The 12,286-nt window shown below is 46.0% G+C and overlaps 1 protein-coding gene across 1 annotated transcript in view; it reads right to left on the bottom strand.

Annotated features, from left to right (window-relative positions):
* The window catches only part of LOC142771673 (E3 ubiquitin-protein ligase MIB1-like), a 33,316-nt gene that overhangs the window by 14,145 nt on the left and 6,885 nt on the right, over positions 1-12,286 (bottom strand). The window contains exons 3-6 of the mRNA XM_075873463.1: positions 11,291-11,479; positions 6,781-6,962; positions 5,321-5,513; positions 1,680-1,758 (exon numbers count right to left, since the gene is read on the bottom strand). Coding sequence (XP_075729578.1) covers positions 1,680-1,758; positions 5,321-5,513; positions 6,781-6,962; positions 11,291-11,479 — 643 coding nt within the window. The remainder of the gene's footprint in view (positions 1-1,679; positions 1,759-5,320; positions 5,514-6,780; positions 6,963-11,290; positions 11,480-12,286) is intronic.

Here is a 12,286-nt window from a genome sequence, read left to right as displayed (position 1 = left end):
CTTTGGTTCCACCATAGGGAAGTACGCAAGCTACACGGCTGGATTTAAACTGAAGGCGGTGCAGCACGTGCTGGAGCACAGCAACCAGGCTGCAAGCAGGCATTTCGGTGTTGGAGAAACCAGTATTCAGTACTGGAGGGATTAAAAAAAAAAACTTAAGGCGACAAAAAAGACGCGACAGGCTTTCCGCGCTGCCAAGACCGCCTGGTATCCAAACATCGAAAAGCAACTGGTCCGGCATATACGGGAGCTATGACAAGACGGCTGTGCTATGTCATTGGATATTGTGCAGACAGAGGTGCGCAGAATAGCCCGAGCGCAGCGCATAGAAGCAAAAGAGTTCAAAGCCAGCTCCGGATGGACAACTCGTTTCATGCAACGCCATGGCCTCGCAATGCGAAGGCAGACCACCTTGTGCCAGTGCTTGCCCGCAGCATATGAAGACAAAGTGGTGGACTTCCACCATTTAGTTATAAACCTCTGACAGCAGAAAGACTTCATTTTGTCCCAGATCGGCAATGTTGATCAGACCCCCCTTTGCTTTGATATGCCGCGGAACACAACAGTAGAGGAGAAAGGTGCACGGAGCGTCATCGTCAGAACGTCTGGCGCTCCAGGAATAAGGCTGTCCAGGAACAAGGCTGTATGAGCGCAGAACTCATGGTGGATTGGGTGAAAACAGTCTGGGGTCGGCGGACGGGTGGTATGTTGTTCGCGTCCATGCTTGTCCTGGACAGTTTTCGTGGGCACCTAGTAGACCGCGTACGAGATGAGCTAAAGGAGCTGTGCACAGATCTGGCCGCGATTCCGGCCGGCCTCAAATCAATACTGAAATTTTTGGACGTGTCCTCGAATAAGCCTTTCAAGGACAATGTTCGAAGGCTGTACACCACCTGGATGGCTGGAGGACAACATCAGCTGACTCCAGGTGGTAAGATTAAGAGGCCGCCTGTGGAAATGCTGTGCGCTTGGATCGTGAAAGTGTGGCAGGCGATTTCCAACGAAGTCGTCAGGAAAAGCTTCAAGAAGATGGGTATCTCAAACGCACTCGATCCGAGTGAGGATATGACATGTTATGACGTGCGGCTGATTCAAACACCGAAAACGAATCCCCGCTCGGCGAGGATGAATGTGTACTCTCCGACTCTGACTCCGAATAGGGAAAAGGAGGAACATCTACGACTTTTTTGTAAATAAATTTTACGCATGTCTGTGCAGTTGACAGCTCTCACATGTTCATTAAAAGGTATGTAGGTATGTTTGTTTTATGCTTCGTTAATTCATAAACGATTAGGTTGCCTTTTACTTCAAAAATGTGCAGATTTAAAGCGCGATAACCAAGTCGAAAAAATGTTCGAAAATTTTACCCCACGTAATTGGCGCACCCCTAACTTCAAGCTGGATTTTCTGAAAGGAAAAATGCACCTATTATGCGAGTAAATACGGTAAATGTATAGGGTCGCATTTACACAACCACACTTTACACAATAAAGCAAGGGAATATATAAAAGATATTCATTATGAGTTGTACTGATGAATGCCAGAACACAATGTGCATTCATATTCACTTCACTTTTTAGAACCCCACGACACGGCCAGTATCCCAAACTGAAGTGACATGCGTGAAACACCAATGTGCATGAAAAATGTGTTACTCAAGATGTTTGGACATAACTTACCTTCGCAGGCACACATGTGGCCACAAGGCTTGAAAAGTACGGATGCCTTCTTGTCTGAACAGACCACGCACTCCTCTACCTGCAATAAAAATTCAGCCTCTTCAGGAGTTGAACGCTTTGTGAATGCAATAATAGGGCATAAAAACTGACAGCCTTTTCTGAGATCAATCACCATCATGTTTGTGTCTACAGAAGGATAAAGCCTTTTCGAAAAAAAGTTACTGTTTACCCTGTATTGCACAAGCAGATTTCAGTTTCAGACAACAAATTCTATTTGATTTGGGGACTTAACATTGTACTGCTCTTGGTTATCCTTACTATTCCACTGTAGCCAATGGACACATTAGGTTAAGAAGCTCGAGCGCACTCTAGCAGGCAGAGAGCGCTCTTCTAAACTTAAGGGTGAAAAAGCAGTTTTCACTGCGTGATTGCAAAGTGTGCCCTTATTCTGAGATGGTGCACGAGAGCTTGTGCTTGCTGGTGTGTTTCAAACTGCCTCCACTGACGAGGTGTGTTCTCGTTGCCCACCGGCGTGTAGCTGGCCATGTCTTCAAGTATGGATACAAACTTTGCTCATTGGCGAGGTTGGAGGCTGAGCGAGTTGAAATTGATGACCCGATCATTACTTGTCAGACACACAGGTGTGCAGCAGGGACTCACAGCTAACCTACTCCCGAATAGTTGAAGTGCGGCATTTACTCACTGCTACGTGTACGCACTTTTGCAGGCTCTCATGCTATTCTGCGATAGTGCACCGATGAAAGCAGCAAGAACAGCTTGCATAGCATACGTAGGCCCCCGCTGCTGGCTTCGTCGCCATGTGTCAGGTTATATCATATGGGCTTGCCGGTGTTTAGCAAGGACTGCAGGAGTTTGTTTACCATCGACACTACTTAAAAACACACACAGAGTACGATACTGAAAGCAACGTAAAATTTACCGTGTGACGTGTCTATATACCAAAAGCAGTTTGCCGAAATTTCCGCTAAGCTAAAAGCCAAAGGCAATGCACTTGAATGCCCCATTCTGTCTTTAAAGGGACACTAAAGTCAAATAACAATTTATTATTATTATTATTATTTAATACCCACAGCACCCATAGAGGCATTATAGTGGGGAGGGGTACAAGGAAAGAACATGAAAATTTGCAGGTTTACATAAGTTTACATAAGTTTGTGTAAAAAAAAGAAAAAAAAAGAAAATAAATACATTTGCAAGACACAAACCATACACAGCTGCACCGAGGACAGCTGCGTCAAAAAAGTAATATGTATTAGAGAAAAAAAATGCAGAAACCACAAAAATTGATGAAAATTCCACAATAATCAAAACAATGTGCAGCATTCGGATCGCCCAAGGCAATAACCCCAAGACAACATTACGTCAGAGTGAAGGCTCAATGTGTGACAACAACTAAAGCGACCATATTATCAACAACAGTGCCCTACTTACCGAGAAATTAAGGTAAATGCACAAGAACACAAGTGCCGCAGTAGGAAATTCTCAAAATGATCCCGATGACATCAGATGGACCGCCTACAATTAGTCACTAGTAATTGATGTAACTGCACTAAATAAAGAACCTTCCATGCATCAAGAAATGCAATAACATGCTGCTTATTCGTTTCTGTTTCATTCATTGAAAAAAGAACTGCCGGACGTTATTATGGGGAATGGTGCGAGTGGTTCAATAATTCAATTTTCGTGTGGTTACACGGGACAGGTGGTGCCATCTAGCGGGGCAGAGTTGAAACAAAAGCGCCTGCAATCTCGAAGCCAATGGTGGAAAATTAATCACTAGCCGTTGTTGCTGCTGAGGCTCCCGCTGCTTTCGGTCTACTGCTAATAGCGCAGTAAGGCCGGGCAATATTGTGCATGGCAACAGTGACGCGAGTTGGTTCGGTTGGTCCGCTTCTAGAGGCGGGTAATTTAATATGCGCTAACCCTATGCGGAGACTAAAACGTGATTTTACTTCAAAATAGGCACAAAAGCAACACTATTAGGTTTCTGGAGTGTCATTTCAACGATCAACTTCGACTTAATAGTTGACTTTAGTGTCCTTGGTTATTTGTCCATTGGTTGTCTTTCCTACGAAAGTTCGACCATTGAGTTAGACCATTGGTTATCTGTCCTATGTTAAGTGGCCTAACCAGCCCAATTTATTGTTATTCAATTAAAGTAGGATATTGGTTATCCTCATTTTCTATCTGATCCACACTGTCATCCTACTTTCTCTTAGAGTTAAGCCCATCATTTTTTACTATCACTTACTGTGAGGCTTTCAAAGGACCGACAACTAGCCAGAACGTGCAAAAAATTAAAAAGAAACGTGAATTATAGTGACAGATTCAAGCATTCCTTCCGTGAGATAAGCACGACCCATATTTTTAAGTTGTGCTTAAAAAGTAGCGAAAACCGGTATGTTGCATAGCCTAGTGGAAGAGCTTTGAACTTTATTATCGAGTCGATTACTTTGCTGCATGTAGTCACGTAGTCTGGTGCTGTTATGTGTGCCATAATTAGTACTCAAAATTAGAGTATTATAACGCAAGCACTAAACTAAAAAAAGAGCTAGAGGTGTCGGAACAGTAGCAGCAAGAACTGGATGGGTGCAGGCAGTGCTGCAGCAGAAAAACAGGCCAAAGGTAGTCCCAGCTCATGCCTCGCGAAAGGCTGTCGATTCGGCTACACTGCTGGGCATTCCTCTTCGCTACAGTATATATATTATTGTCCAGCCACGCTCTATACTGCGCGGCTTACTAGGTAAAAAGAGCTGCAGGGTGAGAGGCGGTGCCACCTTTGCCACCTTTGTTACTGCCAGAAAACCTTGATAAGCTGGGGTGCTTGAGCACGGTGAGCATGCATGCGCAGTAAACCACCAAGCTCGAACACGAACCACTCTGACACCCAATGTTTGCAGCGCGCCTTATCTTGGGTGTACACGACTTTATATCCGCTGCAGTGAGAAAAAAATCCGACTTTAAGTGTTTCACGACGTTTTTTTGTTATCGGCTCTTTCAGGTGGCCATTTCGCTGCACTTAAAAAAAAAACACTCAAACCTCATTATAACAAATTGGCACCTTGCATGAAAATAATTACGTTATATCCAAAAATTCATTATAAAGGCTTATTTTTAACACTACATCTATTGCAACACTATTTTTCATTTTTTGTTATAACCAATATTTCGTTATATCCGGTTTCGTTAAACGAGGTTTGAATGTCCTATGTCCTGCAAAAACTGGTTGTCGGTCTTTTAAACATTTTCTCTTGATTGTTTATACTGCCTTAGAAGAATGCATGAATAAACTTTTATAGTCCCAGGATAGGGGTACCCTGCTGGTCACAACTTAGCATTGCTTCCCATATGTGCTGATGGCAATAATGGCATACTTTCATGCAATCTAACCTTTGTGTGTAAAACAATTTCGTCATCTCACCAAACATCGGCATGGATATGAACTGCTTACAGCAATACGGCTGAACGTCATCCAATGGCGTTTGTGCCGTGTCGTACTTCTCACATTGTCACTCGTCGTGCTGATGCTCTCATATCATATAAGCACCTGATAGAACATTGCTGTAGTGCTGTGATATGAGGGTCACGATTGACCTAAAATTGCTCTCAGTAAAACTAACCTTTGTGCGTGCAAGGACGGGCTCCTTGCAGAGCAGGCACTTCTTGACGCGCGGTGCGCACAGGGCGCAGGTGGCGATGTGGCCGCACGGGTCGAAGAGGGTGTCGCGTTTCATGTCCGAGCACACAATGCAGTCCTCTAGGGCCTCCTGCTCGTTTGGCTGCGGGCTTGTTGATGGCGTGAGCATCTGTGACCTGATGGCATGCAAAACGTGTGCGTTAAAAGGGCACGGGGTCGCTCTTCGGAGGCCACGTCTCAGTGCTGAGAAACGAACAGGGTGATTTGCTGTGACGATTATTAAAAATGTCCGCACTTAATGTCATCATTAAGGCACTCGGGGAAGAAGAGGGGGAAGACTTGCCATTGGTGCGAGCACACGCTCAATATCTTACAAGTGGCTATGCTATATGTGGTTATGGATGCGTTAATATCAAGTCAAAAACGCACTAATATCATCGTCAAGGCTCTTAAAGAACATGACGAAGAGGACTTTTTTTCAACATGAGAGCACCCTCGATATCCTTCTGATGGCTGTGCAATACGTGGTTCCACCTGCGTAACGTAGAGTGACGACAGAAGCATACGACAGCACGGCGCCTTCAAGTGCTCAGCACTTAGCAGCACACAGTGCAGCAACTACGTGATCAATAAGGCAGAAGCAGAGTTGAAGAGACGACGGACAACAGTGCCGATATGTGTGTCAGCATACGTCTTGGTTGTTCATCACTGTCTTATCATCTGCGCTGCTGCTTTGTCGAACACATGCAACTAGCTAGCAAACCAGTACTTCCTCAGTAGCAATAAAGTTTGCAACTTAAATTTATTTACATTCTTTAGGCAATAGATTGTGTTGCCTCTAAACTGAGACGAAGCCAGACAAGTTTTTGGAAGTAGTACCACAAGCGGAATACCTATGCTACGACCTCTTTTTTTGCAACTGACTCGAACGAGCCTTTCGATAGTATTGAGAGCAATGAAAAGCTAACAAATCCTGGGCCTAAATATTGTTCATTGTAATAAAATTTTAATCCATATGCACAACAATTTTTTTTCTGGCTTGAAAATTTCGCCACCGTCTTGAATTTTGGTGCCGTTCTGAGGTAGCGACCAACCCCCCCCCCCCCTCTTTGCCGGCAATTTCGACTTTGTTGGGGAGAGGGGGCACTTGCTCGTAATATTGCGCTGTACTTTTAAGCGCATGGAGACACCATAACTGCCAACACAAGAAAGAAAAAGCATAGAAATGAACAACATTTATTAAGACTGATTCCACTGGATTAGCAAAGCAGTAGAAAAACAATATAAAACAATCTATGCAAAAAACACCACTGCTCCTAAATTACATTTTTTAATAACAGTGCTTTGTTTTTCTGCTTCATGTGTGAACAGCCACAAAAAACCTATTAACAATACAATGGTCTTCATGAATGTTATTTAGCAAAAGATACTTTGTGGACTCACCCTGACTTGTCCTTGCGGCACTTGACGAGTGCATTGCAGAGATTCGGGTCGGGGCACAGGTCCAATGGAGCTTGTCCCTTCTTGTTCTTGATGTAGAGCTCGGCTCCGTTGGACACCAGGAAGCAGGCGATTGAGGCGCTAGACTTTTTGTCTGCACCCTGGCTACCCAAGCCCATTAGAAGCTGCAAGTGTAGGTTGGCAATAATGTAGAGCTCACTCGTGACATATAATTTGCACTTAGGGATCACTGAAATAGTACAGGTTACATAAACAGCCTGAAATAGTACAGGCAGAGGTTTCAGGCTTTCCTAACCAAGGCCACACACCTGGCAGGCAGTAATCCCCTGCTTGCGGCGGGAGACTTTAATGTTACGCATCCGACCTGGAGATACGCGCAGAGTACAACTAAGGGCAAAGATCTATGGGAAGAAAGCATCGAGGCTGGCCTCCAGCTCATAACCGAGCCGACAGAACCAATGAGACGGAGAACTTCCACCTGCAGTCCCGCCTGACCTCGCCTTCATCAAGAACATTACTTGAGCGTCGTGGTATAGTACAGGGGTCGACTTTGGCAGCGACCACTACATCACAGTAATGACCATAGGCTCGCGCAAAATCGAGGAAAAGATATTCAAGCTAGTGGACTAGGACAAATCAGAGAGCTGAGGACCAGTCGACACGCAAAGAACCCAGAGGCATCCCTACACGAGTGGATGACGCAACCCAAGACGGGTCTCGAAGCAGCAACGAGAACAGTCACCAACGAGCTGGAAACTGTGAAGATGGACAGCAGACTTGCCCACATGCTTGAAGCCAAGCAATCATTGCTGCAAAGATGGAAAAGTAACGCCTGAACCGTCGGCTGCGGAAGAAGATTGCGGAACTAAACCGGAGCATCGAACAACACTGCTCTACATTGACAAAGCAGCAATCAGACAAAGTATGTAACATGACTGATGGGCAGGTGCGCAAAGGAGGCTCTTGGAACCTTCTGAAACACGTCTTAAACGGCACGAACACCAAGGCCTCTCAGAGGGATGCCACGAGCAAGCTGCTATATCAGGCATGCAAGACCAAAACGCCGGACAACATTGTAAGAAGACTGATGGTCAAGAACCTCCCCGTGGCAGATGCTGCAGCTACCGAGGACGTGACCTCCCAATACCTAGGGAAACATAATGCGGAGCTCGATGCTGACTTCACTAAGGAAGAAATAGTACAACGCTCAGAGGTCTGAACAGCCGATCCGCACTGGGGCTAAATCTCGTTACCAATAAGGCCCTCCGCAATCTGGACGAGGATGGTGCGGAACAGCTCATTGCAATAGTTAATGAAACGTGGTGTTCAGGCAAATTTCCCATAGAATGGAAAACGGCAAAAAGGGTATTAGTACCAAAACCTGGCAAACCTCCAAGCTTGGACAATCTTCGTCCAATATCACTCACATCGTGCATGGGTAAGACCATGGAGCATGCGGTGCTTAACTGTATGAGGCCTCACCTGGAGGACAACGAGATATATCCTCCCAACGTCATTGGCTTTCGTCAGGGGCTGGCAACTACAAGACGCTATGAAGTTGGTGAAGAGTCGGATACTAGACAGTCTAACAAGAGGAGCTAGGGCCATCCTAGGCCTAGACATAGAAAAGGCCTTTGATAACAAACAGCATTCCTTCATTCTACAACAAATCTTAATTTGGGCTTGGACAGCGTCTTCACGACTATATTCGGGACTTCCTCAGCGGAAGGCAGGCGCCTCTATGGGTCGGGTCTCTGCAGTCACAGCCAGTCGAGCTGGGCGACAAGGGTACCCCGCAGGGCTCGGTAAAATCCCCTACCCTCTTCAACCTGGCCATGCTAGGACTGTCCAGCCAATCGAGTAAAATCGAGAATTTCCAACATTCCATCTATGCAGATGATGTAACCATGTGGGTGGTGAAGAGGAGTGAAGAACAAATTGAGTGCACTTTACAAAATGCGATCCGAATCACTGAGGAATACCTCAAACCGACAGTGCTCACAGAGCAAGTCTGAGCTGCTGCTATATACACACAAGAGACGAGGGCCCGAACGGAAGGAATGAGGCGCCGACCCATGCATTCGCCTGTACACCACTGAAGGCAACATGATACCTATGGTCGGTCACATCAAGATGTTGGGCATGACAATGAAGGCTAATGGCTCGAGCACCATAGCAGTCACTAAGCTCACCACGAAGGCAGAGAACGCCACACGCCTACTGAGACGAGTGGCCAACCGGCATCACGGGCTCAAAGAGTACAACTTGCTTGGACTGGCACAAGCATTCATGATAAGTAACTTTGTATACATCTCGGCCATGCACAATAAGACGAAAGTGGAAAGAGACAAGCTAGAAACGCTCCTGCGTAAGGTTGCCAAGAGAGCCATGGGTCTTCCCATGCACACGAGCACAGAAGCTTTCAACGCATTAGGCATGTACAACATGCTAAGGGAGATTGTGGAGGCACAGGAACGGGCACAAATCACCAGGCTGTCTGGCAGACCTGTGGGCAGATCCTATGGAAAATCTCGTCGCGCTTCGGGAGATCGAGTGTAATAGCCACAGGCTAACGCCAGAGCAGAAGAAAAAGATTAGAGCAGCACCCCTTCCCAGGAATATGAACCAAGAGCACAAGATCGACAGGAGACTCGTTCGAGCCAAAGCACTCCTCCGACAGGCACGGCTAGTTAGTGAGAAAGCATTCTGCTTTACGGACACAGCCAAATATCCTGGCAGACGAGCCTACATAGCAGTGGTGGTCAACAAAGATGGCCTGGTTATCAATGCGTGAACGGTCTGCACCGAGAGTCCTGAAGTGGCCGAGCAGGCAGCCATTGGCCTTGAACTCCTTGAAGGCAGAAAAACCTTGGTATACTGCAATTCGAAAAGGGCAATCCAGTCCTTCGGAACAGAGAGAATATTCCCGACAGTTAACAGAATACTTGTCACCCAACACCTCACACTCCACTACATCAATTGGTTCCCGGCACATATGGAACCATTGGAGGGGCCGCTACCCAACCTCTACGAGACGGCACACAAGGCCGCACGAGACTTAACTCACCGTGCGAGCCTGGACTCCCTCTCGGCAGAATGGGAGAGCGAGCGCGACACCCTCATCACTTATAATGATCTCACGCAGCACTACCGGTTTGTTAAGAGAACTATGGCGCAACCACACAAAGCACAAGAAGTCATGTTCAGGCAGCTTCAGATCGGCACATACTCAAGCCCGGAAATCTTGCACAAAATCTTTCCGGGCGCGCACCCTCATGGTGCGTGTCGCTATTGTGAAGATACAGCTAGTTTAGCTCACATGCCCGGGGTAGCACCGGGGGCCAGGATCACTAAAGAAGAGTGGGAGCGAGCTCGACGCTGCTCGGACCTTGAAGCACAGCTCTTGGCTGTCCACCGAGCCCGCGACGCGGCGGAGGGGCAAGGTCTCTCTGTCCAGACTTGGGGCAGCCCACTGCGAGCTAAACGCACGCACTGAAGGACCATAATAAAATTTTTCATCCATCCATCCATCCTGGACTGGATGCATGTCTTTAGAGTTACCCCGAAGTAACAAGACCATATTCTCATCTGCCTACCTTATCACCGTCATTCATAACTTTTTCGCTCGCCTGTTACCCTTCCCCAGTGCGGAGTAGCAGGTAAGGGCAAACTGTAACTCAAGCCGACCTCTCTACCTTTCTGTTATTAATTTCTCTCTCCCTCTTCCCCAGTAGCCGCAATTTCGTTGCGCATTTCCTGTGTCGTTTGCTGCCTAATCAATACTAATCCGAAATGTTCAGTGGGTTGAAAGGATTTGTACTTTCATTTTGCGCAACTTACCTGTCTGCGAAGTCACTAACACAAGCTCCATGCTGTTTTACTTTTGACATACAGCCCCTCCTCAGATAATGTTCTTATTGGAACCTGTAAGGTTCCTGTATAAATAAAATAAAATTGTTTTCACTTGCATTGGCATGCTGTCATAAAAATGGCGGACAGCCACAGTGTAGAGATGTAGAATGCCTGCAGCTAAGCACTGTGCGTTTGACTACCCCACTGCACTCATATCAGCTCTGACTAAGCTCTGTTTTGCTGCTTACACGTGTTCCATGCAAACACATGAATGTATTCCTGCTGACCATGTGCGTAGCCCAAACAGTAATGTAAATGCCACTACGAGTAGAATAGCCAGTCAATGACAAAGGAAATGTAGATAATCCTTTACTTCGTCATCTTAATTAGCCTGATTACACCCATTGCAGGGCAAAGGCATCTCCCATGTTCTGCCGTAACACGAAATGCTCGCACGCCTTTCCTGTCTGGCCATGTTGTAACAGCAGAACCTAGCAAGAACTAGTGACAACATAGCAGTCACTGGTGTTAGTCTCGAGACTTGAGGATCAACGAGCTTCGCTGTGCTAAGCTTTGTGTGGCTAAGTGGAAGACAGATCAGAGGCATTACTTTATGTGCATATGCTTTTCTTGTTTTCACCTCCAGGTTTCCAGCGGTAGAGCTCGACCCAGCTGCTGTGCTCAAGCGTGCTCCACCGGCCTTGGTAACGTCCTGCATGTCCTGCAGGTGTCTCAGCTGTGAGAGCGTGTGGTGACGCAGTGCCTCATGCAGCGGGGTGTCGCCATCCTTGTCCGGGATGTTCAGGTTGCACCCCTCGCGTACCAGGTGCTGCAAATTGTCGAGCATGAGATAAAAGTTACAGTGAATGTGCTTAGTGCCTGCTAAGTGACATCAGCCGACAAAATGAGAGTGTACTAGGCTCACTGTGAAGGCTGCGAGCCATGTTGGCTAACATTTCAAGAAATAAAGAAATATAAATGTCTCATAAAGTAGACGGGAAAGCAACCACTGCTGTAGCTCAGTTGGTAGAGCATTGGACACATTATCAAAAGAGTGTGCATATGGTCCCTGCCTGTGTCAAGTTGGTTTTCCATCCACTTTAAATTCTTTCCATTCGTATCATAATTATTGTGTTCAGATAAGAACGTTGGTGCATGTCCGTAGGCCCCCTTTAATTTTGCTGAAAAATATATTTTGCCTTCTGATTTCCCAGGGCCATGAAAATAATTTTAGTCTTGTGAAAAAAAAAATTTCCCTTAATAAAAAAAAAAGAAAACTCGGAAGCCTCCATTTAGCAGAACTGATTTTTGAAAATCGCACAGAAAGGAAACTATGACGTGATCCTGCAAAAGAACAATTGTAGTTGAAAGTCTCAAAATTTTCCTGGGCATAATGTAATTAACCAGTGTCACAAAATTTTGTTATCTCGCAGTTTTGTAGCTCGAGTTTTATGAAAACCATTGCAAGTACGACAGATTGCTCAATAATGCTCTGGAAGATTTTGTTTTTGCTCGGCGTCTATAACCCTCAGAATCTCCAAAATTTCGCAGGGTGTTGCCACACATTAGTTCAACAATTATGTTAAGTATGACTGCCAAGAATGATGCCAAACATAAAGGAAAAATGAATAAGTGA

The sequence above is a fragment of the Rhipicephalus microplus genome, chromosome 9 (assembly GCF_043290135.1).
Source record: "Rhipicephalus microplus isolate Deutch F79 chromosome 9, USDA_Rmic, whole genome shotgun sequence".
Lineage (NCBI taxonomy): Eukaryota > Metazoa > Arthropoda > Arachnida > Ixodida > Ixodidae > Rhipicephalus > Rhipicephalus microplus.
This window is presented reverse-complemented; position numbering and strand designations above follow the sequence as displayed.